This window comes from Ambystoma mexicanum, chromosome 12, assembly GCF_040938575.1.
Source record: "Ambystoma mexicanum isolate Mex_15411 chromosome 12, UKY_AmexF1_1, whole genome shotgun sequence".
NCBI lineage: Eukaryota > Metazoa > Chordata > Amphibia > Caudata > Ambystomatidae > Ambystoma > Ambystoma mexicanum.
The window spans coordinates 1,008,314,046-1,008,341,469 of record NC_090936.1 but is presented as its reverse complement, the minus strand read 5'-3'; the positions used below and the strand labels follow the sequence as shown (position 1 = coordinate 1,008,341,469).

General features: G+C 45.5%; 1 protein-coding gene across 1 annotated transcript in view; it reads left to right on the top strand.

The window, feature by feature from the left end:
* Positions 1-27,424, top strand: part of KCP (kielin cysteine rich BMP regulator) — an 823,409-nt gene that overhangs the window by 417,022 nt on the left and 378,963 nt on the right. The window contains exons 14-18 of the mRNA XM_069629543.1: positions 2,907-3,003; positions 3,664-3,746; positions 18,736-18,829; positions 22,646-22,725; positions 25,822-26,001. Coding sequence (XP_069485644.1) covers positions 2,907-3,003; positions 3,664-3,746; positions 18,736-18,829; positions 22,646-22,725; positions 25,822-26,001 — 534 coding nt within the window. The remainder of the gene's footprint in view (positions 1-2,906; positions 3,004-3,663; positions 3,747-18,735; positions 18,830-22,645; positions 22,726-25,821; positions 26,002-27,424) is intronic.

Here is a 27,424-nt window from a genome sequence, read left to right as displayed (position 1 = left end):
TGTGAATCCTAGATCTGTGAGGTTTCTGGCGAGAGTGGTAGCTGCTTTGTCAAGTTTGTCATTGTATCCAAGGTTTAGGTCTCCTAGAAGCAGTGTTTTGGAAGTTAGTTTGATGTTTTTTCCAAGGAGATGGTTGACTATGCCTGTGAAGTTATTGACAGGGCCTGGAGGTCTATATATGACATGCATGTTTACTGTGTCTTTAGGGGAGAGGGTAAGTTTGGCTGAGAGGATGTCAGTGGTGTCTTCCCCGGTGGTGGGAGTCTGTCTTAAGGCTAGGGTGTCTTTAAAAATTAGTGCGACCCCACCTCCCGTTTTAGCTAATCTGTCCTGTCTTAAGACCGAGTAACCTGACGGTACAGCATGAGATGGAAGGTTGGCAGTAGCAGCAGAAGAAGAAGCAGAACACGAGGCTGGCAGTTCACTAGGAAGTGTGACCCCAGAAGGGATGCCAGAGCATAGGAAGAGCAGATTTCTCCTGCAGTCTCTGAGTTGGCCCTTTGCTCACAAATCCTTTTTGGCCGTGGCTGCATTGAAAGAGACTAGAAGAACCTGGCAGTATTTCCAGGTGTGCCTAATTGCTGTGAATGCAGAGCTGAAGTTGTGCACCTACCCGAGGTCCATATGCAGAGGCAAGCTGTGGGAAGCTGGAGAAAGGAAGACTGTCAATTATCAAGGCCAGATCGGAAACACCCATGCAGCAGAGGGTTGTGGGACCCAAGATTGCCTGTAGCAGTAGCAGCAGAAGAAATTAAGTTGGGAAGTAGAAGCAGCCTGCAACCACTGTGATTGTGGAGTCAGTGAATGAAGCTACGTACTCCAAATCATCAGGAATACCTTGCCAGTAACCGTATCCAGCTTAATTGTTGCTCCCAGCGAAGTTAAAATGCCTGCGTGAAGAGAAAGACTTGCCTTTTCCCACTGTTAGATCTAAAGTGTTGTCGTATTGTCACGTGTCTCCTATTATGGAGCAGAACGTTGCTGGTAAACTTTATTAAGTAGAAGCTGACTTTCCTGCATTGTTACAAGAAGTTTATCTAACATGAAAGAGAGGTCACACGGATGAAACTGGGTTACCCAATTTCTATTGAAGTTGAATGCTACCTGGAAAAGAGGGAAAGCAAACCTTTTAGTGGAAGCCTGTCATCAAAACGAAATTGTGTGTACCTAAATTAGTTTCTACAGAGAAGCTTTATTCTTTTAACATCTTACACAATTATTTAGCAGTTGTAGAAGTTGCTGAAGTTAGTAGAAGAACCCACATTACCCAAGCCATTAGACAACACCCTTTCAAGGGCAAACCAGCCAAATTAAGAACTGAACACCATTGTTGGAAAGTTGTTGAAGCTGTTGTAAACCCATATACCTCTGATATAAGGGTGACCAGGTTATCCAAGGCTGGAAGAGTGGCAATATAGCTTTGGCGTTAACTACTGGAGACAAGAATGTGTACATGCAGCTGGGGAAGGGAGCTGGGTGCTTGTTAAAAGAAATAATGTATAAATCTGTAGAGCTGAGACTGTTCAAGTCAAGAGAGAGAAGCAGCCTAATTTAGTGGTAGCTGCAAGACAGAAAGGAAAGGCAAAGCGGCTACCCATTCTTACTATACAAGAGAAAAGGGTGACTTGCCAATCTGTAGAGGTTGAAGTGTCTTGTTGAAGTTGCCTAAAATACCAAGTAGCAGCAGAAGGAGTAGTACTGTGGTTGTTTATACATGTGTCAGAACATTATTTGAATGTAGTAGAAGCAGAAGTAGAAGCAGAAGCAGACTGTGGGACAAAGGAGCTTGCTCCCACAGTATCATTGTCAGAAGGGAGTTGTTAGCAAACCCTAAGAAGCATCCTGACAAAGTATATGCAAGATGCTGCAGAAGTACCAGAGGAAGAGTTGTTGTTAAGCAGAAGTGGTAGTTTTGTCCTAGACTTTATCCATTCTTTCATGGAAGGAGGTTATCCAGGAATACCATTGCTGCTGTTGTTTTCTTTGTGGAACTTGGAAAGGCAATCTTTTCATGAAGCCAAGAAAAAACTGTTACCAATGGATTTTTGTTTGAGTGAACTTTTATTTCTTTGGAACTTTATAAAGACGGATTTAAGACTTTCTGTTCCTTGGAAGAAATTGACTTTGGGACATTCCTGGGGTAGCAAGATCTGCCCAGGTCAAACAGAAGACATGCAAGCCACTGGTTATTTGGCAATCTCTTATTTGTGTTGTTCATATGTTACTTTGTATATTTTGTTGTTTAGTGTGAGGGTTTGCTTTGTGTATGCTACAAGGTTTTACCTTAGATCCAAGACCAGGTAGGGAATCCCCTGGAAGAGGAGGTTTAGATAGGGTTTATTCACTGTTTTTCTTTAAAATAAAATATCAAACCTTTTTTGAAAACTAAACACAGTTGTGAGCCTCACATTCCTGACCCCTCACACAACCCACCCCAAATAGTGAATTTTTTGGCCAAAGAATGCAGAAAGTGGAAGGGCAGCCAGGGCCTGGAAATAAAGGGCGAGGGTAACAGTGAAGCTGCAGAACGACTGTGAAAGGGGCACAGAGAACTGAGGCAGTTAGCAGCAGGGCATGAAGTTACTCCCCCCATTCCTTTTGACCCCCTCACTTTCCAGATTGTTTCTGTTTATCTACCGATATTAGGCTATATAGCATTTTTAATTTGCTCGCTCTCTTTATTTTCTGCACCTTTCTTGAACTCTATTTTGCTCTCTGCTCCCTCCTATTTTTTCTCTGTATTCCTGCCCTCTGCGCCCTCATTCATACATTCTTTTCTTGATCTATTTCTTTTGCTCTCTTTCTCTCCCTCTGTCACGATTGCTGTAGATCGCTTTGTCTCTCTTGAGAGGTTTGCATGTTCTGAAGATCTCTGTCCCATTCATTCCTTGTTTTGCCTTTCATAGAGTGGCACGGTCCACTGCGAGAGGGTTGGATGCCCTGAACTCAGCTGCTTGGACCAATACACCCCACACGGAGAATGTTGTCCCATCTGCCGGCCAGGTAATGCCCACCAAAATGCGACCCTTGCTCAAAGAGTTGGATGAGTCCACTAGAATGTGGCTAGGTTTTGCTGAATGCAAAGGAAAAGATCCTAGCTCACATGGGTACAAGTTCTAAACTTTTAGGAAAGCTCAGTGTTCCTCACTGGGACTTCCCAATTCAACATACTTAAAGGTTGTGCAAAGAAAATGAAATTGCAGAACTTTCTCATTGCCCAATGTCCCACCAGTGCAACCAAAATAATGAGTCTGTGTAATATAATAGCTTTTTACTGCACCCATTACCACTGTAGTAGTCTCCCAGCGCTAAAATGTGTCCAAAGTGTAAGTAGGGGGCCTGGGGGGTGTTGGTTTCAGAGGGGTAGGGGGGCTGAGGGCTTTTGGGTTCAGAGGGGTAGGGGGGCTAGGGGTGTTGGGTTCAGAGGGAGTTGGGGGTTAAAGGCATCATATACCTGGAACGGAGCATTTACTTGTGGATTTTAAGCCATAAGCGAATGCCATCCTAGCATGCGGGGAAGACTCTTACACTTGTCTTGGGGCATGTGACCCATGAAGACGAGCCCTCCCCCTTTCTGATGAAAAGCACTCGCTCGCTGAGGCCTTCCACAGAGATGCAATTGTGGGTTTTCTTTCTTATTTGCTTTACTCTTGTCCCCCTCAGGCTGTGAATACGAAGGGGAACATTACAAACATGGAGACTACTTTCTGGCCAGAACTAACCCCTGCACCAACTGCTCCTGCCTGGTGAGTGCTTTGCATGGAATGCGTTAGCGGCAAGAACAGCAGTGCCTAGGAAAAATGTCGCTTTCGCGCAATGCCTGATGAGTTGGTCATGCCAGCTGTCTGTTACCCAACTCATTATTGTTTTTTAATTGAACTTAAAGGCTGTATTGCATGTTGTGGGTCATGATTGCATTTTCGCAGGTTTTGCATGCTGTAGTGTATGGTTGCATTCTCACAGGTTTTGCATGCTGTAGTGTATGGTTGCATTCTCACAGGTATTGTATGTTGTAGTGTATGATTGCATTCTCACAGGTATTGTATGTTGTAGTGTATGATTGCATTCCCACAGGTGTTTCATGCTGTAGAGTATGATCTTATTCTCGCAGGTGTTTCATGCTGTAGGGTATGATCTTATTCTCACAGGTGTTTCATGCTGTAGGGTATGATCTTATTCTCGCAGGTGTTTCATGCTGTAGGGTATGATTGTATTCGCACAGGTGTTGCATGCTGTAGGGTATGATCTTATTCTCACAGGTGTTTCATGCTGTAGGGTATGATCTTATTCTCGCAGGTGTTTCATGCTGTAGGGTATGATTGTATTCGCACAGGTGTTGCATGCTGTAGGGTATGATCTTATTCTCGCAGGTGTTTCATGCTGTAGGGTATGATTGTATTCGCACAGGTGTTGCATGTTCTATGGTATGATTGGATTCTCACGGGTATTGTATGTTGTAGGGCATGATTGCATTCTCACAGGTATTGCATGCTGTAGTGTATGATTGCATTCCCACAGGTGTTTCATGCTGTAGGGTATGATCTTATTCTCGCAGGTGTTTCATGCTGTAGGGTATGATCTTATTCTCACAGGTGTTGCATGTTCTATGGTATGATTGGATTCTCACAGGTATTGCATGCTGTAGGGTATAATTGAATTCTCGCAGGTGTTGCATGTTGTAGGGTAGGGTAGGATTCTTGCAGGTGTTGCGTGTTGTAGTGTAGGATTGCATTCTCACAGGTATTGCATGCTGTAGGTTATGATTGGATTCCTGCAGGTGTTGCATGCTGTATGGTATGATCTTATTCTCGCAGGTGTTGCATGCTGTATGGTATGATCTTATTCCTGCAGGTGTTGCATGCTGTATGGTATGATCTTATTCTCGCAGGTGTTGCATGCTGTATGGTATGATCTTATTCCTGCAGGTGTTGCATGCTGTAGGGTAGGGTAGGATTCCTGCAGGTGTTGCATGCTGTATGGTATGATCTTATTCTCGCAGGTGTTGCATGCTGTATGGTATGATCTTATTCCTGCAGGTGTTGCATGCTGTAGGGTAGGGTAGGATTCCTGCAGGTGTTGCATGCTGTATGGTATGATCTTATTCTCGCAGGTGTTGCATGCTGTATGGTATGATCTTATTCCTGCAGGTGTTGCATGCTGTATGGTATGATCTTATTCCTGCAGGTGTTGCATGCTGTATGGTATGATCTTATTCCTGCAGGTGTTGCATGCTGTATGGTATGATCTTATTCCTGCAGGTGTTGCATGCTGTATGGTATGATCTTATTCCTGCAGGTGTTGCATGCTGTATGGTATGATCTTATTCCTGCAGGTGTTGCATGCTGTATGGTATGATCTTATTCCTGCAGGTGTTGCATGCTGTATGGTATGATCTTATTCTCGCAGGTGTTGCATGCTGTATGGTATGATCTTATTCCTGCAGGTGTTGCATGCTGTATGGTATGATCTTATTCCTGCAGGTGTTGCATGCTGTAGGGTAGGGTAGGATTCCTGCAGGTGTTGCATGCTGTAGGGTAGGGTAGGATTCCTGCAGGTATTGCATGCTGTAGGGTAGGGTAGGATTCCTGCAGGTGTTGCATGCTGTATGGTATGATCTTATTCTCGCAGGTGTTGCATGCTGTAGGGTAGGGTAGGATTCCTGCAGGTGTTGCATGCTGTAGGGTAGGGTAGGATTCCTGCAGGTATTGCATGCTGTAGGGTAGGGTAGGATTCCTGCAGGTGTTGCATGCTGTATGGTATGATCTTATTCTCGCAGGTGTTGCATGTTGTAGGGTAGGGTAGGATTCTTGCAGGTGTTGCGTGTTGTAGTGTAGGATTGGTTTCTCACAGGTATTGCATGTTGTAGGTTATGATTGGATTCGCGCAGGTGTTGCATGTTCTATGGTATGATTGGATTCTCGCAGGTGTTGCATGCTGTAGGTTATGATTGGATTCCTGCAGGTGTTGCATGCTGTAGGGTATGATTGTATTCTCACAGGTGTTGCATATTGTAGCGTAGGATTGGATTCTCGCAGGCATTGCATGTTGTATGGTATTTGATTCTTGCAGGCATTGCATACTGTAGGGTATATATTATTCTCGCAGTTGTTGCGTGCTGTAGGGTATGATTGTATTCTGGCAGGTGTTGCACATTGTAGGGTAGGATTGGTTTCTCGCAGGTGTTGCATGCTGTAGGGTATGATTAAGGGGTGCTTTTCCAGTGTTTTAAAAAAAAGTCAGAATCTGTGTTTAGCAGTATTTTCCAATTTGCCCTTTTCAAAAAATCGCGGACAACAGTTTTCCCAGGTGTAAACACAGAAATGTTCTTTTATTGCTTAATTGCCTGCATATGTAGGGCAATCTCTCAGTTCAAAATGTTCTAAACAATTTCATGTTAATCCAGTAATTTGTTGCAATCAAACAAATCACAATTATTGTAATAAATCATGCAATACTTCTTGGGCTGTTAACAGTCAGATGGGGTAAGAGGAGAAAAGGGCTAGCTGGGAGTTTAGCAGGTGAAGCGCTTGTCTCGGAATCAAACCGTTGTAATAAAAGCACAGAGCTCAGTGCTCAACCTGAAACCAGCGTTTTCCGGATTTCCCAGCATTGCAGTTTGCAATGCAGTCAATTCTACATTCGGCCACAAGGTGGCAATGGTGCATAATCATTACAGTTATAAACACACTGCTTTCACAGAGCTGCCAGGATAGCTCACCGGCCACCCTTCTGTCTTGAATACAAGACAACAAGGTTTCAAATCCTGCTTCCTGTATTTTCAAGGTGTTGCATGTTGTTGGCTATGATTGGATTCTCGCAGGTGTTGCATGCTGTAGAGTCTGATCTTATTCTCGCAGTTGCTGCATGGTGTAGGGTATGATTGAAATCTCATAGGTTTTGCATGTTGTAGGGTATTATTGAATTCTCGCAAGCGTTGCTTGCTGTAGGGTTTGATCTTATTCTCGCAGGCGTTGCCTGCTGTAGGGTATGATTGTATTCTCACAGCTGTTGCATGTTTTAGGGTATGATTGTATTCTCACAGGTGTTGCAAGCTGTAGGAGATGATTGTGTTCTCACAGGTGTTGCATGCTGTAGGGTAGGATTGGATTCTCCCAGCTATTGCATGTTGTAGGGTATGATTAGATAAACGCAGGTGTTGCATGTTGTAGGGTATGATTAGATAAACGCAGGTGTTGCATGTTGTTGGGTATGATTGGATTTGTGCTGGTATTACATGTTGTATGGTATAATTGAAATCTCACAGGCATTGCATGTTGTAGATAATGACTGGATTCTTGCAGGTGGTGCATGTTGTAGTGCATTATTCAATTCTCGCAGGTGTTGCATGCTGTAGGGTATGATCTTATTCGCTCAAGTGTTGCATGCTGTGGGGTGTGATTGGATTCTTGCAGGTGTTGCGGATATTGCATGTTGTAGGATATGATTAGATAAACGCAGGTGTTGCATGTTGTAGGGTATGATTGGATTCTTACAGGTGCTGAATGTTGAAGGGTACAAATGTATTCTCGCAGGTGTTGCACGTTGTATGATACGCGTGAGTTCCCAGGGCAAATAACATTTCATTACTAATGCCCATCTGGGATACTGCATGGCTCCTGATAATACTGGGATGCTGACTAGGGCTCCCTATATTTACTAAAATGTTTCAATTAAATCTTTTGGTTGGTCAAAACACGTTTCACCTGATTGGTCAGTATTCTTTTGTGCGTCGTCAAGCCTCATCAGGGTATTGAGAAAGAGTGGTTGAGTCTAGCAAAAGCTCCGTTTTGTCTGACTGCCAGCTTGACCTCAAGGTCCAACTTCAAGCTTTGTAACTGAGGCACCCTAATATATATGAGGTATTGGAGACTGAATTACCATGGCAACAAAGCTGCCTTCTGATATAGCCCATATTTAGGATTTTAAGTGTATTGCTTTTTAATTACAACGTCTAGAAATTATCCGTAATATATTTTAGCAGAATCTTCCCATCTGCTCACACAAAGCCTTCTTTAGAGGTGGTAGGTGTTTCTTAGCACATTCGTTTTGAGCAATTGATTGATGTGTTGCCGTTTCCATTTACACCTCAGTACGCTGTTTTGCCTTCATTTGGCAGAAAGGCCTCTGGGTGCCAAGTTGCCATGTTCTCCTTCTGTTGCTTGTTGGCTATCAATCGTTTGTGCTATCATGTTGTCTCTGATTTATATACACCACGTGCTCACAGTTAAACAGGTCTATGTCATTTCCATGCAGCGATTTTAATCGAATCCCATTTCACTGATTTTCTGTTACCGCATTTTACCACAAATGTATGCGGGGGGAGAACCCCTGCACCCCTCTTCCACCCCCCACAAAGCCCGCCTTTCTAAATATCTAAACCCATACCCCAGCTACATATTTGCTGTAGATTTTGTTAAAATCTGTTTGGTGAAATAGAATCCGATGAAAGTGGCCTGCAAGGAAAAGGGGTAATTACCAGCGAAACCTAAAGCTTCCACTTTCGCAGTCCTCCAATCACAATATTTCAGAGTAAAGTCTTAGAATGTGCTGCCCCCTCTGCGCTGAACCTACTGCATGACCTGCTCTCAGCTAACCACCTAATTTCTTGAGAAAAGTCCCATCATCCCATGTTCATGCCTCCTCAGCACTGGTGGCTTTTTCAATTGGGAAACACTGTTGCATCGTCGACTGAATAAAATCTCAAAAATAGACATAGAAAAAATCCTGATCCTGAACAATGAAAAGCCTTATAGTTAAAGTTGTTCTGTGTCATGCATGAGAACTGCAGCCAAGTCCCAGCATGCAATGGCAGAAACGAGGACTGACTTGAGGTGTCATGCGTGCCACTGGGCTACTTGGCTGCTTGGAGGGATGGCATCTAGTGATTATTTTTTTGGAAGGTCAGATCTTGTTAAGAAGGCTTCATACTGTCATGTTCAGTTATAGTTTCCAACAACATCATTATGTGGGAGGCGGGGGTGGGACCCAGGGGAAGGAAAGTGACTGGGGAACGGGGGAAGTGAGATCAGTATTCAATAAAGTTGGAGTTGAGACCGGTGCTGCTGTGTGGACCTCCTTATTGTTGAAGCTGTGAATGCTGATGCAGCGTCTTCCCGCATGAGGGTGAGAGCTGCTCCCCCCTTGACATTGGCAAGGAAGAAGACGGACCCGGCGTGGTCCTCCCTGGCCACATTCCTCTGCTCGGAGAGGGAGGTGTAGCCCGCTTCTCCAGCTCATACAGACCCAAAGAAGCAGTGGTGAATACGCCTCCTACAGTGGCCGCAAAGGTAAGTGGTTGACACAGCACATCCTCAGCCCAGGCTGCGGCGGTGATCCTAAAATATATCGTGGCCTGTGAGGCCCCCTCACCCACAGTGGCCACGCACCACAAATACAGGCAGAAAGGCCCAAAAAACATGCATGAAGCAGCTCCTCGGCCTGTGAGGCTCCCGGATGGCCACGCGCCTCGGGAAGTGGCGAGAGAGCCCAAAGTAAATCCCTCCCTCCAGGAATAACTGGGTGCAGCACACCCACACGTGCTGCTAGCACAGCATAATGCTCCAGACTGCAGGGAGAAGCACACTGAGGAGAGAGAAAAAAAAGAATGTCGGAGGAAGGCATCCCAGGCCACCGTGCCTGCCACACTGTCAGAGACTTTTCCCCATGGCCAAGGTGATGTTAGCCCATGGCAGCTACCCCAAGCATTTGACCTCAGAGACACAGGTAACCTGTGGCCCCGGTGGGTCTGATGGATGAAGGACTTTTGGGTGTACATGGGGGCGATGGGCCCCATGGATAAAGAAAGGAGAAAAAAAACATACTTACCCTAGCGGTGGGGGCTGCTGTGTGACACATCCTCTACGAATCGGTTGATGAGGAAAAAGCGACATACCAGGAAATTCGAGACACACTTGATACCTATTTTGCACCAGACACCAACATGGACTACGAGAGACATATCTTTCATACCACTAAGCAGGAGAGAGGGGAAACCATGGACAATAAATCCATGCTGCTCCGCATCCCGATGTTGCACTGTGCCGTCCATCAATACTCAAATGACGAAGCACTACGCTCCCAAGTCATCGTGGGGTCTGAATCGGCAGAATTCAAAAGAAAACTGCTCCAGACCCTCGATGACATTTTAGTAATGGCCCACACCAACTCAGCAGTCACACAGCAAGTGGTCAGCTTGGGGTGAGTGAAGATCTCATCGGACACCAGAGACCAGGAGGTCATCAGAAAACTAATGCTGACTCTACCCAACAAGCCCAACCAGCCCAGGACTCGGCCAGAAGTGCGCAGAATATAGTGGTGACCATTTCAGAGCTGTCTACAGGAACGCCCCGGCACCAACTGCCCAGGCCGCTTCCCCAAGAGGCAGCATACGCCATCCCAGTCACCGATTAGATGACAGGAGATTGAGCCGCGAACACAGAGGATACTGCCCGGTGGAAAGGGAGAGTGGCCGCCTACCGCCCAGAAGATTGCTCCTGTCCCCTAACAGGAGAATCACTCACAGACCACGACGGATCACCCGCTACGTGGAGATATGCTCGCCCTCAGGGAGTGATTCCTCATCCTCCAATGACAGCCAAAGGAGGAAAGGATGTGTGTGGGCGCTTGGAAATTAGACAGCGAAGTAACACAGGCCCATTCTAACCCTTCAAGTGCACAACATACTGACAGATTTTCGCATCAATACAGATGCAACTGTTAATGTTCTGAGTGAAGAAGCCTACAATCACCTCCATCACCCGTCAAAACTGCAGCCCTCGCAAGTTGACAATTTCCTGTACGGCTAAAACACACCCCTGCTTCTTCAAGGGTACTTTTAACACAGTCTGCGCACGCAAATCACACACAGGTCCTCTCCACAGAACTCACCAGCGTTTGCATCTTGAGCTTCAAAACGTTCACATGGACCTCGTTCATATTTTATACCACATGAAGGCCCAGAAATACTTGGCCCCAGAGGGCGACGTCATTAAAACATATCCAATCCTCTTCAAAGGTCTGGGCAAACTATGTAACTGCAAAGTGAGACTTCACATTGATCCGGAAGTAAAGCCAGTTCCCGATAAATATGAAAAAACAGGTGGAGGAAGAACTAAGACACTTGCTAGACCTCCACATCATCGAGACTGCAGTGGGGCCCACCCCACAAGTCTCCCCAATTGTGCCAGCTCCCAGGAAATCAGCGGAAGGTTCCATCCGTATGTGCGTAGATATGCACTGCCCGAACATGGCCATCCAGCGAGAATATCATCAAGCCCAGAGAATAATAGACATCATGCACCTCCTCAATGGTGCAACCATGTTCTCGAAGCTCGACCTCAACAAGGGTTACCATCAGCTGGCGTTAGCCTTGGAGTCCAGATACATCACCACGTTTGTGACTCACATGGGGCTATATGGCTACAAGCGCCTGAACTTTGGCATATCTTGGGCGGCAGAGATCTTGCAGGAGGAGATCCACCAGGTGATCAAACACATCCCAGGGTGTCTGAACTACAGCGACAACATCCTAGTATTCGGCGAATCAACCCAGGAGCACAACGAAAATCTACACAAGGTGTGCAGGGCCCTAGAAGCAGCCATTGTCGCACTTAACAAGGACAAGTGGGAGTTTGGCAGGCGAACCCTCAAATTCTTTGGCCGCATATTTCTGGACCAAGGCATTCGGCCAGACCCAGAGAAGGTCAAGGCACTGCAAGAAGCACCTCGCCCAACAAACATGTCGGACCTCAGGACGTTCCTGGGGCTTGCAGGCTACTGCTCAACCTACCTGGAAAACCTTGCGACAGTGAGCACCCCACTCAGAGAACTGTCCAAGACTGGTCAAGACTTCATTTGGACTGCTTAATGCCAGGCTGCTTTTGCAGAAATCCATGCTTGCCTTGCCTCGGCCTCTGATATGACATACTTCAGCTCTGCCAAAGATGCAGAAGTAGCTGTGGACGCCAGCCCGGTGGGACTGGGTGCGAAACATGCGCTATATGATCCGAGAACCCCACACATCAAGAAAGTCGTGTCATACGCAAGCTGCAGCCTCTCTGCCACCGAACAGAAATATTTGCAGGTAAAAAAGGAAAGCCTGGTGGTCGTCTGGGCCTGCGAGCACTTCCATCTGTTTCTATTCAGAAAAGCATTTACAGAAAAGCATTTACAGTAGTCACCTACCACCAAGCACTTCTCAGCATTTATGGCAACTCCCAAGCTCGGATGCCACCACGAATAGAAAGATGAGGAATTTGTCTCCAGGATTATACATTTTCCATTCGCTGCAGACCGGGCAAGGACAAGAATCCGGCCGACTATCTCTCTCGCCATCCCACAGGGCCATCAATTCCAGAACACTCAATAGCTGATGCATACCTGCAATACATCATCCACCAACTAAAACCTTTCCCAATAGCATGGAAGACACTTCAGCAAGAATCAGCCAGCGACCCTGTGCAGACCATACTGGCCCAATGCATCAACCAAGGCAAAATGAGACATGCCAAGGACAGAGCCCAACACTTAGAGGAGACGCTACAGTGTGATATCAAGGTAATGTTGTTGGTTTAAGAGGAACTCGCCACCACCAAGGATCAAATAGTCATGAAAGGCTGCTGAATTGTCCTACCCAAGTTGCTATGCCATCAAGTGGTCTATCTGGCCCACGAGGGACACCAAGGCGTGGTCTCAATGAAGAAGCTACTAAGGCAGGAAATCTGGTTTCCAGGGCTAGACAAACAAGTTGAGGACAACTTAAAAAATTGTGCAGTTTGCAGCGGCATAGCGCCAGCACCACACCCAAACCCCCTGCTGATGTCCCTGGTCCCCGGTGGCATATGGGACTTCTTTGGGCCCCTCCGAGATGGCACGTATGCCCTGGCCGTGATCGATAAGTACTCAATGTACACAGAGGTACAAATAGTGCCATCTACAGCGGCAACATCGGTCATTCCAGTCCTGAACCGCATACTCACGGCCTATGGCATACCTCAGACGACAACGGCCCACCGTTTACTAGTTTGGACTTTGCTAATTTTGCCCAATACATGGGTTTCAAACACCAGAAAATTATGCCTCTCTGGCCCAAAGCCAAATGCATTGCCGAGCGCTTCATGGGGAACCTCAAGCGAGCACTGCAGGTGGCACAAATGTCCCACAAACCATTTAAACAGACACTGAAACAGCTCCTACACAACTACCACCAGACTCCCAACAGCACCATGGACAAATGCCCAGCAGGCCACCTATTCGGCCGCAGGTTACGGACATGGCTGTGCAAGGGCCCCCCGGAGGGCAACACCATGATGAGGAGATTCGGACAAAGGGCGCTGAAGAAAATCAGAAAATGAATGCCGAAGTGAAGTAGCACCCTGGGAAGCCTCAGAGGAGGAACAGGAAGACTGTGTGGCTACATGGGCCCAGGAAGATTTGATGACCCATACTGGGGAGATGAGGAAGTCTCAGGTGGTGAGGTCACAGATGACGAGGGTGAGTGGACTACAGATAGACCCCCCTTCTACAGCCCTGAACTGGCAACGGCAAGCCGCCGCATGAGGGCAAAGACTAATCCCTTAAGACTCTTTGAGGAGATAGGCTAGTATCAGACTAAGGGCCTCATTACAAGTTTGCCAGTCTGGTATTAATGGTGCAAGTAAGCTACCGGCGCCGTTACTACCAGACCGGCAAACTACGAGTTCTGCTCGCGGGTGCCTTTCCGCCCGCCAGGTCTGACTGGCAGGCGTACCGACACTCACGAGCAGACCATGTCGGATGCACCGGCACCATTCACGAATGGTGCCGGTGCATCCAACCTCCCCATTCCAATTGAGCCCTAATTATTACCGGCACCCAGCAATGGGGAAGTGCTGGGCCCTCCAGGGCTGGAATGCCCCAGTACATCCCCATTGCCGGGTGCCAGTAAAAAAAAAAACCCTGCGACAGCCGTGCCAATAATTACCAACATGGCTACCGCCAATGTCGTAATGAGGCCATAAATGTTTAAAAAGGGGGAAGGTTTTCATGTTCAATTATAGTTTCCATCCACATCGTTATGTGAAAGGCGGGGTTAGGGTGGGGGTGCGACCCAGGGGAAGGGAAGTGATGGGGTAACAGGGGAAGTGAGATCAGTATTGAATAAAGTTGGAGTTGAGACCTGTGTCCCGCTGTGTGGGCCTCCTTATTGTTGAACCTGTGAATGCTGATGCGGCGCACTGCCCCGTGAGGGTGAGAGCCGGCCCCCTTCACACATACAGTTACTGAACGCTTAGCTTTAGCCCTTGCATGGCCAAGATGGGTGATTTCAAAATTTTAAATCTGATGGGGTCAAGTGGTCGTCCTCTCCATAGCTCCTGGTTAATCGTGAGATTCCACAAATCTCAATTCCCCTTAGCCACATCCCTGCAAGAATAATCGGTGGTCCCCTTTCATTATTTTTAGGATGCAACTCAAACCTATTTGATGATGGTGTTATCTGTGCTGAGTTGTCTTAGTAAAGAAAGCATAAAGGATGTGCGCCTTACTGAAGAACATAGCATTGAGAACGGTTTGAGCAATATTGCGCCACCACTTTACCAACGCCAAACTGCAATTCAAGCAGTAGCTCCTTCCATAAAGGTTCAGGGTGTGGGATCCACCCGCATGCAGATGGAATGTGTAACCATGCTGTAGATATACCATGCCTGACATACTCTAAGCAAATCTGCTTCATACCCTGGTGGGGTGGAGGTTGATGGGGTGTGGTGTGTGTGCGGGCTTTGGGGTGTGAGGCCTATGGTATGCATGCTTTTGTAAGAGTGATATATTTCTTTGGATATACCAGACAGAGCATTCTCTCAGCAAATCTGTTTCATACCTTGGTGGGGATCAGGGGATTGGGGCCTCATACCAGGTATATTGCTTTGGTCCCACACTCAATGCTACCCTCGCACAGGCCAAGATCTATTCTGTGGTCAGCTCCACCTTCCAGCATGTCAAGCAGACTCAACGCTTCGATTAGAATTCCTCTTGCCCTATAGCCACCCCTCACCTGTATAATGAATGTTTCTGTACCTTGTTTATCCTAAATAAAAAAAAAAGTCATAAATATGAGTGCAATAAAGTTCGGCTTGTGAAAGGTATTTGGGCAAAATGTGGCCAAAATAAAGTTCGTAGAAGCGCAATGCCTGAAGCTGAAATCCCCCAAAGTGCCGAATTACATAAACAATCACTAGTAGAGAACTGTGCATTCAGGCTGTTTCTTGCAAATTATTGGTCCTTTTCCGGCCTTGCTGCTTTATTTGCATAAGTTATGCAGTTGAAAATGAGAGGCAAAGATGAATGCTGGAACCTCGCTGAGAAGGTGCTTTGTTGTTTCATTAGGTCTGAAGATTTAAATATGAACACATACACGTTTCTGGCTACAGGCGTATATAAATTCAACATTTTGTTATTTAGCCACACATTTGTGCAGTAGCATTTTTTGCGTATCTATGTGCAGAGTGGGATTATCATAATCAACAGTTGTGGACCCAAATGACTGGACAGACTCAAAGAATATGGCAGAGTACTACTATATTTTCAGTTCAATAAAGTAGGGCAATCTGGCGACCAGCAGTTAGTAGTCTGCACACTCACATTGCAAATTGGTTTAACAAAGGCCTTATACCTCAAAGTGCGTCAGCTATGATGTCATCCTACATGGTAAATAATAAAACCTATCTGGTTTAGGGATTGGTTAGGGGAACACATCTACTTATACAGCCTATAAGTCTTAGTTACTTTATTGGCTGCCCCTCTCTGGTAGGCAAGCCTGAAACTTTCCTCTAACTACATATAATACAGATTATAACAGTATAACAGTAGAGGATTGGCTCATGCAACATTGTATGCTCATTGTTGCATAAGCCCTCATGATAGGTTTGCATCATCTGCCAACCTTGGCCACTCGGCTCACTAGCAGCACATAGACAAAACTAAACTCAGGTGCAGAGAACAACGTCAGACTACTGCCCACTTGCCCAGTTAGTCTACCATCTCTCATCAGCCAAGCCTTCAGCCAAGGCCTCTTCTTTGTAGTTGACCTTTCAGGCTGTTCTCTTCTCTGTGACTTTTAAGGGAGTGTAGGTACACCATTATCTTCATCTGGATCTTAATGAATGAACAGGCCTTGTTTTCAAGTTCTCAATCATGTGTGAGGAGACCATGATGTTGTCCATTTCAACCTTTTATTTAGTGCTATTTAATTCAATTAAGCTGGGTGTCATTACTCCTCTTTGGCTCTGGAGACTTGTTTGCTCTACCGCACATAGGCTTTTCTGCATCTTTTTATTGCCAATACTTGGCACTTGCAAATGTTTGCTCATTTACTTAATCTAAGAGAAATATGTCCTGCATACGTTGCTTATCCTTGTTACCTCCCCTTCTACCCTTCAGTAGCTTCTTGCTGTGGCATCCTTGATCTCTGGCCGGCAACTTATTCGGTGTTCATGAATGCATTTGTATTTCCATCCTCTATCAGCTCTGCAGCTCTGGCCTCTCTCCTTTGAGTTCTTTGCTTACTATCATTGAGGGCCAGCGTCCATCTTTTCAACATGGCTGCATCACCTATGTTACGTTTTGTACTGCAGCAAGCTTCTATATGGCTCGTCTACCTTGCCTTTCTGCGTATATACATTCACTTTGTCTTTTCTCACTTATTTCTTTGGTGCACATGTTTTCTTCGTATTCAATTACATGTTTCTCTTTATTACTTCAGTTACATCTTTATTCTTAAGTATTCTTATATTGTTTCAGTGCGCCATTGTATCTTCCTCTTATGACATCACTTTGCAACTGTCAGATCTTTTTTACATCTCCTCGATGTCCAGTGGTTCTTGCAACTCTCCTGCTACCACCTCAGTAAGAGGGTACACTTGATACAGTTGTCTGAGTGTATAACATCTCTCATACACTCTGTGCGATATTGAAATGATATCTGGTGTCATGCACACTGTCTTTCTGTCCTTCATCCAATATGACAGAGGTGAGGGGGCGGAGTCTATTAGTGATGTACACGTCTGCTCCTCTACACATTAAACTATGATGCACAGTACAACCCTAATCAGGAGCCTGTTGGTCTTCCAGCATGTCGGGGTACATGGCACAGGATATAGTGTGAGGTCACCCATTCCCTGATCCATTGACTACTAGGAGCATAGATAATTGGCTTCAAAGTCCTGAATCTCTTTGTTGTGAGTATGCCCACCCTGGTAAAACTAAAGAAATGTCTTATAATTCTTACAACCTGCACACAAACACACACAACACTCAAACACACCTGCACAACCTTTTATACTCCATAAACCCACCCCCACCAAATTATGAAACAGATTTGCTGAGAGTATGCTAGATTCAGAATGTCTAAAGAAATCGTCTCATCACTCTTACACAAACACACACACCATAACCCTCACACGCCCTCAACCCTTCCATTAGACCACTCACTCGTCAATCCCTGCCGTACCAAGGTATGAAGCAGATTTGCTCAGAGAATGTCAGGCCTGGTATGTCTACAGACATGTCTTTTCTGTCTTATTACTCTAACACACACACACACAGAACAGCCCTAATGCAGCCTGCCCGGCTTCCCTTTAATAACACGAAGAAGCGCAGCATGAACAGACCTGCTAAGTGCACAACCTTATGGCAAATAACACCGGGTGGAGGTGGGGAGCATTCTTACTATCCGGCCGATCGCTTAGTGACAGTCTCCCCCAAAACCTGGATTTAGACTATGCCAACTCAATTTTAAATATGTTCAACACTGTTTAATAGGAAACTCTTTGCAGGTTTAGCACATGATACATAGATGCATCTGTACTGAGGCAGCTAAAGACCCACAAACTCTGCTAATGGGACCCGTTTTTTATCCTTTGTAACTTTCAGACCCTACTTGTGCACAGCTTGAGTCCAGTCTTTGATTTTACACTGATTACACTCCTGGGTCCACTTCAGATCTTTTTTGTATTTTTTTAATACTTTTACTGATTATGGCACACGGCTCCTCCTTGAACATGGTTGCATACATGTATCACCCCTTCTGTAATTAATAACCCCCAGTATTGTTCCTGATACCCCACTGACAAGTGTCACGCCATGGCTCCATTACATTATATGATAGTTTATTTATTTATAACGTGCTTAATACCCAGAGGTTTCTAAGCGCAGACCCGGGGATCGAACCTGTGTTGCTCTGTGTCATCTTGTTTCCAAGGCTAGCGCGTTGCCCCTGAGCTATCCTCCATGTAGTAGAAACACACCTCCACTGGAATATGGTCGCCCCCTGTGCAAGATTCGTACACCAGGAGCCTTTCAATATTTTGGTCTCATCTTCTATCTCCACAAGAATATGCAGCTTGAACTACAAGCCATTTCCTCCTGATTGTATTTCTGGCACAGACCCTGCAACATTTTGGTAATTCTGGGCCGGGAGGCTTCCGGCTGTACTGCTATTGGTTATGTACTGGTGTAAGAGCCCTGAAACCTGGGACACCCATTGTTATTGAACATGACAAATAATCCATGCTAAGATGATTTACTGTGTACTGTGAACCAATGGCCACTGAACTGCGTCACCCATTTCTGACTTTCTACCCAGTCACTGCAGATTTGATTGAAGATTCAAGCCTTATTCTCTGAAATCGGCCTGAGGATCTAATTTCCTTCCACTCAGCCCACATCCACCTTATTCCTCTTCCCTCTCTTCCTGTGTTGCAGGACAACCTTGTGAGGTGTATCCCTATCCACTGCCAACACATCAGCTGTGCCAAGCCCATCCAGAGGCCAGGGCATTGTTGCCCCATATGTCCAGGTAAGTGTGTTTGCTTGAGCTATCGTAGGTGCTGGCAGGTCTCAGGTGCCATGTGTGACACATACTTACAGTCTGAAAGTCTTAGGACAGCTGAGGCCAGAGCAAGAGCACTATGGCACAATGGTAGCCATCCACTGAGGACAGCAAGAACCACTCCAAGCACCCTAGGTCTGTGACTCAAGAGCGGGGACCACTATTAATGCTAGTATGACATGGAAGTACAAGTGTAGGGTTCTGAGAAGCCAACCTTAGTGGAACTGTACATTCTTTCCAAAAAATACACCAAACTCTCAATTGGTAATCAGTCTGAGCAGTAAGACATAGTCAACATAGACCAGGGGCTTAGTGTAAAGTACAGTTAAGATACAAAAACTTTGCAAAGCAATAGATTGTGCACATACGTATAAAAAGAAGATATGTATTTATCAATACAGATGCATTGAGTCATAGTTCTAAAAGGTAAGCAAAACAACATATACTATCACTGTTTTGTGTCCAAAATGGTAGGAAAAGTGTGTCCTAAGAATTAAGGACCCTTGCGTTCTCTGCACACCACTCTACTGATGAACAGTCCAAATGTACATACAGTATACAAGGTATATTCAGAATGAATTATCAAAGCGAATGTTTAGAAAAACACATAAGTATTTTAGTTAGAATATATCAGAAATTGGAGCTCTACGTGTTTTGGGATTCCCTGTTCTTCAGGATCAAAATTCGATCAATATTCCAGAACTTTCCAGTCTACCTGATCTACAAAGTAAACAACTCACTTGTAGGAAACGAGTATTGTCCTGAATCTCTCCACTTGCAAATAAATTGGATCTTGAAATATACATGCTCTACTACCACCCATGGCCAGCAGTCCTTATTCACCTGGATTCTGTTGAAGAGCAGCATTAGCTGTCTATTAGAGTCAGATTGTTGACGGGAGTCAATACTCAATGAATTTGTCTGTCGCAGGGTGTTGATATCGTACTGTAGAAAGCAAGAAATGTGGAGTTGAATAAAGTAGGGATAGGCCCAACATACCTATCCATACAGCCTTAACGTTAAAGACTTCTCAGTCACAAATTGAGATGTCCAGGGAATAGCCTTACCTCCTGTGTGGAGATTCAATAGCCAGTCAAGGAGTGGTGGTCGGCTAAAGTAAAGTCCCTCCAGGTGATACGTCTCATCTGTATAATGGGTTCCTTAGTCTATAGTCAAAACAACAAGTAAAAATGAAACAAGGGGGGGTGTATTGAAATTCTCCCTGTATAATAGTATGACCAGTTAAGCCTAACGTCTTGCCAACCTTTGGTTATAAAAGCGTACCTTTTAAGTCAAATGCAAAAATATTTCATGGATGTCACCATAGGTTGTGACGTTGGAGGTCCAGCAGTTGCAGTAGCAGAGGGTTTTTCTTTTTGGGAAGTTTGACAGCGGGGTCCTGCAGTTTGGCATTTCTGGTCTCCATGAGTGACCAAACGATTCTGAAAAGGTATCAGGCGACACTCCCATGACATCGGAGGGCCAACAGAATGTCACAGGCATGATTATATGTTGAAGTGACATTCTGACACAGGGTCTGCAGGCATGAGGACTCAAGGCCTCAGGGTCCCGTGGCATTCCTCTTCTTGATAGACAGCATTGATGCCCATTTCCTATGAGGAGGATGCACCGGGCTGCACGAGATCCACGCAACAGAAGCCCCCCCCCTGCGGAAATTTAGATACCAGCTTCATGCCCACTACTCTTCAGAGCTCCAGAAGGATGTCCTTGGTGTTACAGGACTATGAACCTGCTAGACCCATCAGGGTGGAAGGCACAGTGGAAGGTCTCCCCTGTTAAGGAAAGGCAGGCCTTCATTATGCGGTAAATGTCTTGGGCAATGGTTGTCCCTGCAAAAGTCTCCCAGTGGCCTCTTCTCATGCATCGGCTACTTGGTTCCAGTGGTTGACTAAAGGAATGCTTCCAAATTTGGTCCAGGCTCTTCCGACATACATAATCCGGGGCTGGGGAGACTTTAGCCCACCTATCAGGTGATCTGCAACATTCAAACCCAGGATGACTGTCCAATCTTGGACAGCCAGCTCAGACACAACCAAGGCCTGACACAAGGTCCCGGATGTGTATTGGGGCTGTCTGCAGGCAGTTGCCCAGCCTGAGACAGTTTCCACTTTATCCATAGACCGCAAAGAGGATGCCAACATATGTCTACATACTGAGGAAGACAGCCAAAAGAACAGTGATGCACAAAGACAAGTCTTAATCTACAAGTCCAGCAGTTTTGAACACTGCAGTGCATAAAAGGCTACAATGCAGTTAAATAAAGGATGCACAGGTGTGCACCAAAAAAAGGAAAACATAAAGTTACTATTCCCACCAGCATGTCTAGACCTAAAAGAATGGAAGCATTAGGTTTCCCTGCACTACTCTCCTGAAGGGAGGTCGTAGTGCTACAATGGAAATGGCGGCAGGGGCGGGGTATAGGCGCTTTGCAGTGGTAGCCTAAATGGTTGACCAGTGCTCCCAAAATGAAGTGAGTTTAGCCAAGAGCGAGGTTCAAAAAGACCTTTGAGTTTCTTTGTAAAGTTTGAAGTTGCTTTAATCAAAAACAAAAAATATATATATATTTTTAAAAGACTTAACTAACTTCCAACACTCAGGCCTCGGCCACCAAAGCGCATATTTGCTGGGGGTCCCATTGAAGCCTAAGGCAAAGCTGCAAAAAAGCTTTGTAGAATTTGAGGCTGAGAGACCTCTACTCAGACGTGTCTTGAGTTGTTACTGCTGCACTCCCATCTGTTTGATCCCTGGCACAGCACTCCAGGCAGAGCCACTCTTTTGCTGGCCACTGGGTGTCACTGCTCTGCTGCACCTGTTACTGTCTGCTTACTCCTTGAACAAGTCAGCCATCGTTATAATGTCACCGCTAGATTTCACTGTTCTACTGGTCTTGGTCTAAGATAAAGTTCGACTCTGACTGCAGACAAGGTGTCAAAACACAACTGGTGTCTGTATACTCCTCGCTAGAGTCTTCCACAGGCAACGTTTCCTCTCCCTTTTACCAGCAACACATTCCTGGAGGGGAGCATTACTCGCATGTAAAGCACAAATGAGTCCAAGGCTGGCTCCTGCAGTTGCATGTCTTTGAATTCTTAATCCTGGAACCATCCTTTTGCTTCACATCACAACGCCGTCTTGCTCCCCTCTGCGGTAGCCTCGTTGCCTTTTTGATAGTCCTAAGATCCCTATCATATCATGCTTAACTTTCAATACATTCCTGCTGGCGACTTGTGATCTGCTGGCTGAATAATACTTGTGTCAATGGACTCTAGTAAAAACAGAACTACAAGTACCAGAATGCAAAATCAAAACGGTGATTGGCTGAACTACTCACACCTGACAAGAGAAAAGGGTGGTGCTGTAAAGAAGACCTATTATTAAGCAACTCAGTGGTACTATGCAAATTCAGTGTCAGATTTAAATGGGGGGAAAGGTTTCTAGCTAGTCCTGATTTTTTCTTTGCATTCTGGAACTTGTTTTATATTTACAATACAGAAGCAAAACTACAAGTAGCAGAATGAAGTGAAGTCGCTTTCTGTGCCTGGGTGCCTGTAGGAGGTTGTCCCTGGACAGGTCCACCTCAGGACCTTAAGATTTCTAGAATGGTCTTAGGGAGGGTGGGAAGGAGGAGGGGGGTTGCATTGGTGGGTGGGGTTTTCTTATAATAATGCACTGGCATGGTGATCTGTGCTATAGAAAGGTGGCCCTGTGCTTGTCCCTTATACAGCTCTCTTTGTGACCTGTGTCTGCTCTCTGTTCCTACAGCATGCGAGCTGGACGGCCAGCCACTGGAGCATGGTCGCACTGCCAACACTGCCGACGGCTGCCGGAAATGCACCTGCCAGGTAAGCAGGTGGACGTGCCAAGAGCAGGGTATCCTGCCACTCCATCTTCAGATGCATGATTATGCTAAAGCCCTCCCGTCCTGGCATGGGGTGTCTAGGAATCCGCATGCAATCTGCACTGTTATGCAGGGCCTTGCATAAGATGGGGTCTGGCTGAAAGGAAAATCTGGAGATGTACCTGCGATAGTGACCTGGCATGTGGCTCACTGTGCCTCAGTGCCGCAGACCTTTCAGAGGCATCAGCCTCATGAGGAGTCTCTGGATATCTCTATGGGCCTGTCCAGCTTTGCCAGAATTGTGAAGTTCCTACATTGCTTTGAGATCATAGCAATGGTATGTAAGGCGCAGTTCTATGTTCTTTCATCGACTGTAATTACAACGCCAGGCATTAGAACGTGTACATTCTAACAGAAACGTTCATCGATTCTTTTTTTGGGGGCGGGGGGGTTACCCATCAAATCCACCCCCCCAGCCATCTTTGCCTATTCCCTTAACCAAAACCGCTTATCTGCCCTTTCCCACCCCCCTAAAAAATACGATGAAAGTTTTTGTTATAATATACACTTTGAAATGCCTGGCGTTGCAATTGCAGGTGATGAAAGGACGTCGTACCATATGGTGCTATACAAATGCACCATAACATAACATAACATTGCTGCCACTTTCAGGTCTCATGATCATATACTGCTATTCAGCAACAAGAACGGCAGTTCAATTGTTTCTCATACTTGCTGTTTTGCAATTTGCTTGTTATTCCCTAAAAGTGGATGTTTTGCAGAGCAGCTGAGAACCAAACACTTTCAAAAGTGCCCACACACTGTCCAAGGGATATTTGATACATTCATGAGAAGTAAATGCATTCCCTGCGCATACCACCTTTATTTGTATCTAGGGAAACAATGCCTGGATTAGAATCATACCCAGTCTGGCACAAGTCATGCTCTGTGTGCCCCTCTCAGTATTCTCATATGTGAATTGAGCATGTACCTAGGAAACTGATATGTCATGTTATTGTGATTTATACAGTGCATGGCTCCCTTTTTCATGGTCTCCAGGCTTCCAGGCAGATCTGAAAAGGAAGGGGGTTGGGGTGGGTTAGTTAGTGGGATTGGGAGAGAAAGGCATAAGAAAGCTTTGATGTGCTGTTAGTGGCTTAAGTTAAGAAAAAACGGTCACTGTGTGCAGGCATGTTTTTAGTTGGTCGACGTTGTGTGGTGCTTGGTGAGTGGTTGTATGTGGGGGTTTTATGTGCGTTTTGCGTGTTGTAGAGCGTCGGTAGAGTGCTTCTAGTTGGCAGTATTTGTGTTTTGTGGTGAAGGTATGTGTCTTGTTTCTTCAGTGTTGGGTATGCAGAGTATTTGAGAGTTTTTAGTAGGGTTAGTAGGGGGTTGTCTAAGTCTTTTTTGTGTGTTGGGCTGATCCGTTGGTTTAATCTTAGTCTGTGGTGTTTAGGATCAAGTGTTTACTTTCTCTGGTTGCTCCGGTTTTGGTGTTTCTTATTATGTTGCATTGGTGGTTTTGTTTCGCCTCTGTTCTCTCTTTAGCTTGGTGAATTAAAGAGCCATGTTTTTAACAGTTTCTTGAATGTTAGGTGATATTCTCTTGTTCGTATTTCTTTTGGAAGCGAGTTCCAAAGTCTCACTGCTATGCAGGAAAATGCTGAGCCCCCAAATGTGTGCTTTGCGCATTGTTTCGGTTCGAGGTGAATGTCGTGGATGGACGTAAGTGTTCATGTTGGTTTCTAGATGCAGATTATTCCCTGTATGAATTCTGCTCCTTGGCCATGGATTGCTCTGTCTGTTGTGCAAAGTGTTTTGAAGAAGATTTGTTGAGTCATAATTGGTCAGTCTACAAGGCTGTTGAACACCAAGAGTGGTGGACAAGCCATTTGTTATATTCCAAGGGAGATTCCACCTAGATCATCTCTTTAATGTCTGTCGATAACTTCTAATGAAACCAATCCATTCAACTTCAAGCACCCTTCCCTAATCCAGATAATTATTTGGCTCCACTGCCCTAAGTAGACTCCCTTCACTCCCAGGGGGGCTTTATTGAGCTGTTTGTACACCTTGGCAATCTATAAAGACATTAATGCTACTCAAGAAACTGTTTCTTACACCGGTTGTATAGCAGTGTTTGTTCTAGAATCACATGTGACCTGCAATTCCTCCACAAGTGGTGAGGAGGTTTGAAGGTTAAGCTGGACACATGAGACTGGGTGCACACTTGATTAGCATTGTGTGGCTATGTTTGAAGTCATGGGAGGAACTGATATTCTGTAGGTACTTGAGGCAATGTCTACCGGAGGCTTGGTGTAGGAGTCTTTGCGTATTTGTCCACACTTGCCACTGGTTGGTAGGAATTTGTACAGTACGTCACTGTAACCAACATTAAGCAGGAAAATTAATGTTAAAGGCGAGTAACATAGTGTTCATCTAGGCATCCTGCGATGATTCTGTACTTAACGGGTGACCTCTTTTAGCCCTTGCAGCACTCTTGCTGGGTGGATTAATATGAATATTACATTCTTGCTAATGTGACTTCTACCCGCTTCTTCTTTTCAGGATTCCCCCTTCTTTATCAAATAATGTGTGTACAGATTTCATCTTTCTCTTGGGTCATTATGTTCAATCTTGTTCCCTACTATCTCCCTCAATTTTCTTATTTGTGTTCTTTTTTCCTCTCTCACTCTTTCCTTTCCTTCTTTAATTTTCTCGCGTATGTCCTATTTATGTCCGCTTGCCTCTTTCTTTTTGTCATTGCCCACTTCTCTGATCCATTTGCTGTACTTGCCCACTTTCCAGCTCTAGTCAACGACTGTCGTTTAATCTCCCCTTCTCTGTGTGTCCCTCACGTTCAGTGTCTGTCTCTCTCTTTTGCTTCATTTTCGGTTTCTTTCTGCCTGTCTGTCCTTTTGCCTTCCCTCCTTTCTTTGACCCACTCTTTTCTCCATGTCCCTCTCCTTCTCTATTCTTGATCCTCTGTCTCCCCCTTTTATATTTCTGACACTCTTCCCTATTGCCTACTCTATCGCTGCTCTCTTTCACCCCTTTTCTGGTTTCTGGCCCCTTATCCTCCCTTTTTTGTTTTTGGTAGGGGGGTGCGCTCGTGTGCGTGGATATCCAGCAGTGCCCCCAACAGTGCACACATGGTGTGAAGCCGCGGCCCGGATCCTGCTGCCCTGACTGCTCACGCTGCCACTACCATGGGCAGATCATTAGCAATGGCGTGTTCCGGTCTACAGCTAATGTATGCGAAGAAAACTGCAGGTGCCAGGTGAGCTGCTCAGCAGGCCCGAGATTGGATGGTATATATGATGGAACCTCAAGAGGAGGTAATGGAAGGTAGTGGCTGAAACCAGAATGTCTAACTACCAACATTGAATGCCTGCAGCAATTTTTGTGTCCCAAGACAGTTGTGGTATATTATTCATCAGCATCTGTTGGTGTGCACATTGCTCTTTATAGTGTGTTGTGGTGCAAGATCAACAGAACACACTAGTCAAAAATGATCCTGAACATCCTTTAATAACAGGGTCAGGAAGAGTCGGATGAATGCCCATAGGGACTAGGGATATCCAACTACGACACATGAAAGGCAACTGGATTGAATCTCTCAGGAGCAAATTACTCCCAATGGTGCAAAGGCCTACCTAAGAGACCACCAGCTCTTTCAGGATACCCTAATCTAATGCAGGGTCCCAGGGATATAGCGCCTAGCTTGCTTCATGGATAATATTTTCATTTTCAGGCATACAGTAGTCAGCCAGCTTCTTGGCTATAATAGTCTCAGGGATATTTCTCTGTTAAAATGGATGTTCAGAATGATCCCTGGGAGCTGTTTCTGAGAGGCCAACCTATTATGGTGAACAGGAATGACAATGATGTCTTGTCAAACCAGTGGAGGTAGGGTAGCAGAGCAGTAAGGCTTAGATTCAGGAGGGGTGTGAGAGTGGTCTAGGGCTACAATGGGGAACACACACAGAGCACTCTCATGATTCCAGTTAGACAGAAAAGTTTACAACTAGACCATTATTTATTGGGACTTTAAGGTACACTATAAGCCATTGAAAATTCTAGGCTAGTATTATCACACGACTACTAACAAACACACACATGCATTCACCTTTGGGAGTTCCACTAACAGAACACCAACACTCTACTTTTAGAAGCAGTTCAATTGTAGAAAAGTTGGGAGCACACTCTAAATAACTCTGTAATTAAGAGCATAACAGAAAAATAGTCAATTTCAGTAAAAGTAAACAAAGGCAAGTAATATAAGGAGAACACTTACAGATGAACCCAAGGCAAAATCCCTAGTATTTAGTAAATCCAGTCCTGAAATGAAATTAGGCATAGTGCCCAAAACCCACCAGTTCAGCAAAACACGCAGTTCGGGTGGGTTAACTACCGGATTGTGACAATAACTACACTGAAGACCACAGCCTGCAGATATGTTTTCCATTGGTAAGTTGAGTTCGGAAAGCTTTCTCTCCCAGTCCCACCACTCAAGGGAAGGCGCAAGGGGGGATCCTTGAGCAGGCCACCACCAATCTTAGTCAGGTTAGGGAGCGATAGGGCGAGGTCTGTATGCCCACGCAATTCTATGGCAGGGGCAGGAATAGCTATTATAATTTACCCCCCTATTCCGATTCTTTTAGGGACCAATTCAGGGGTTCCTAATTCGACTGAGCCCTCTT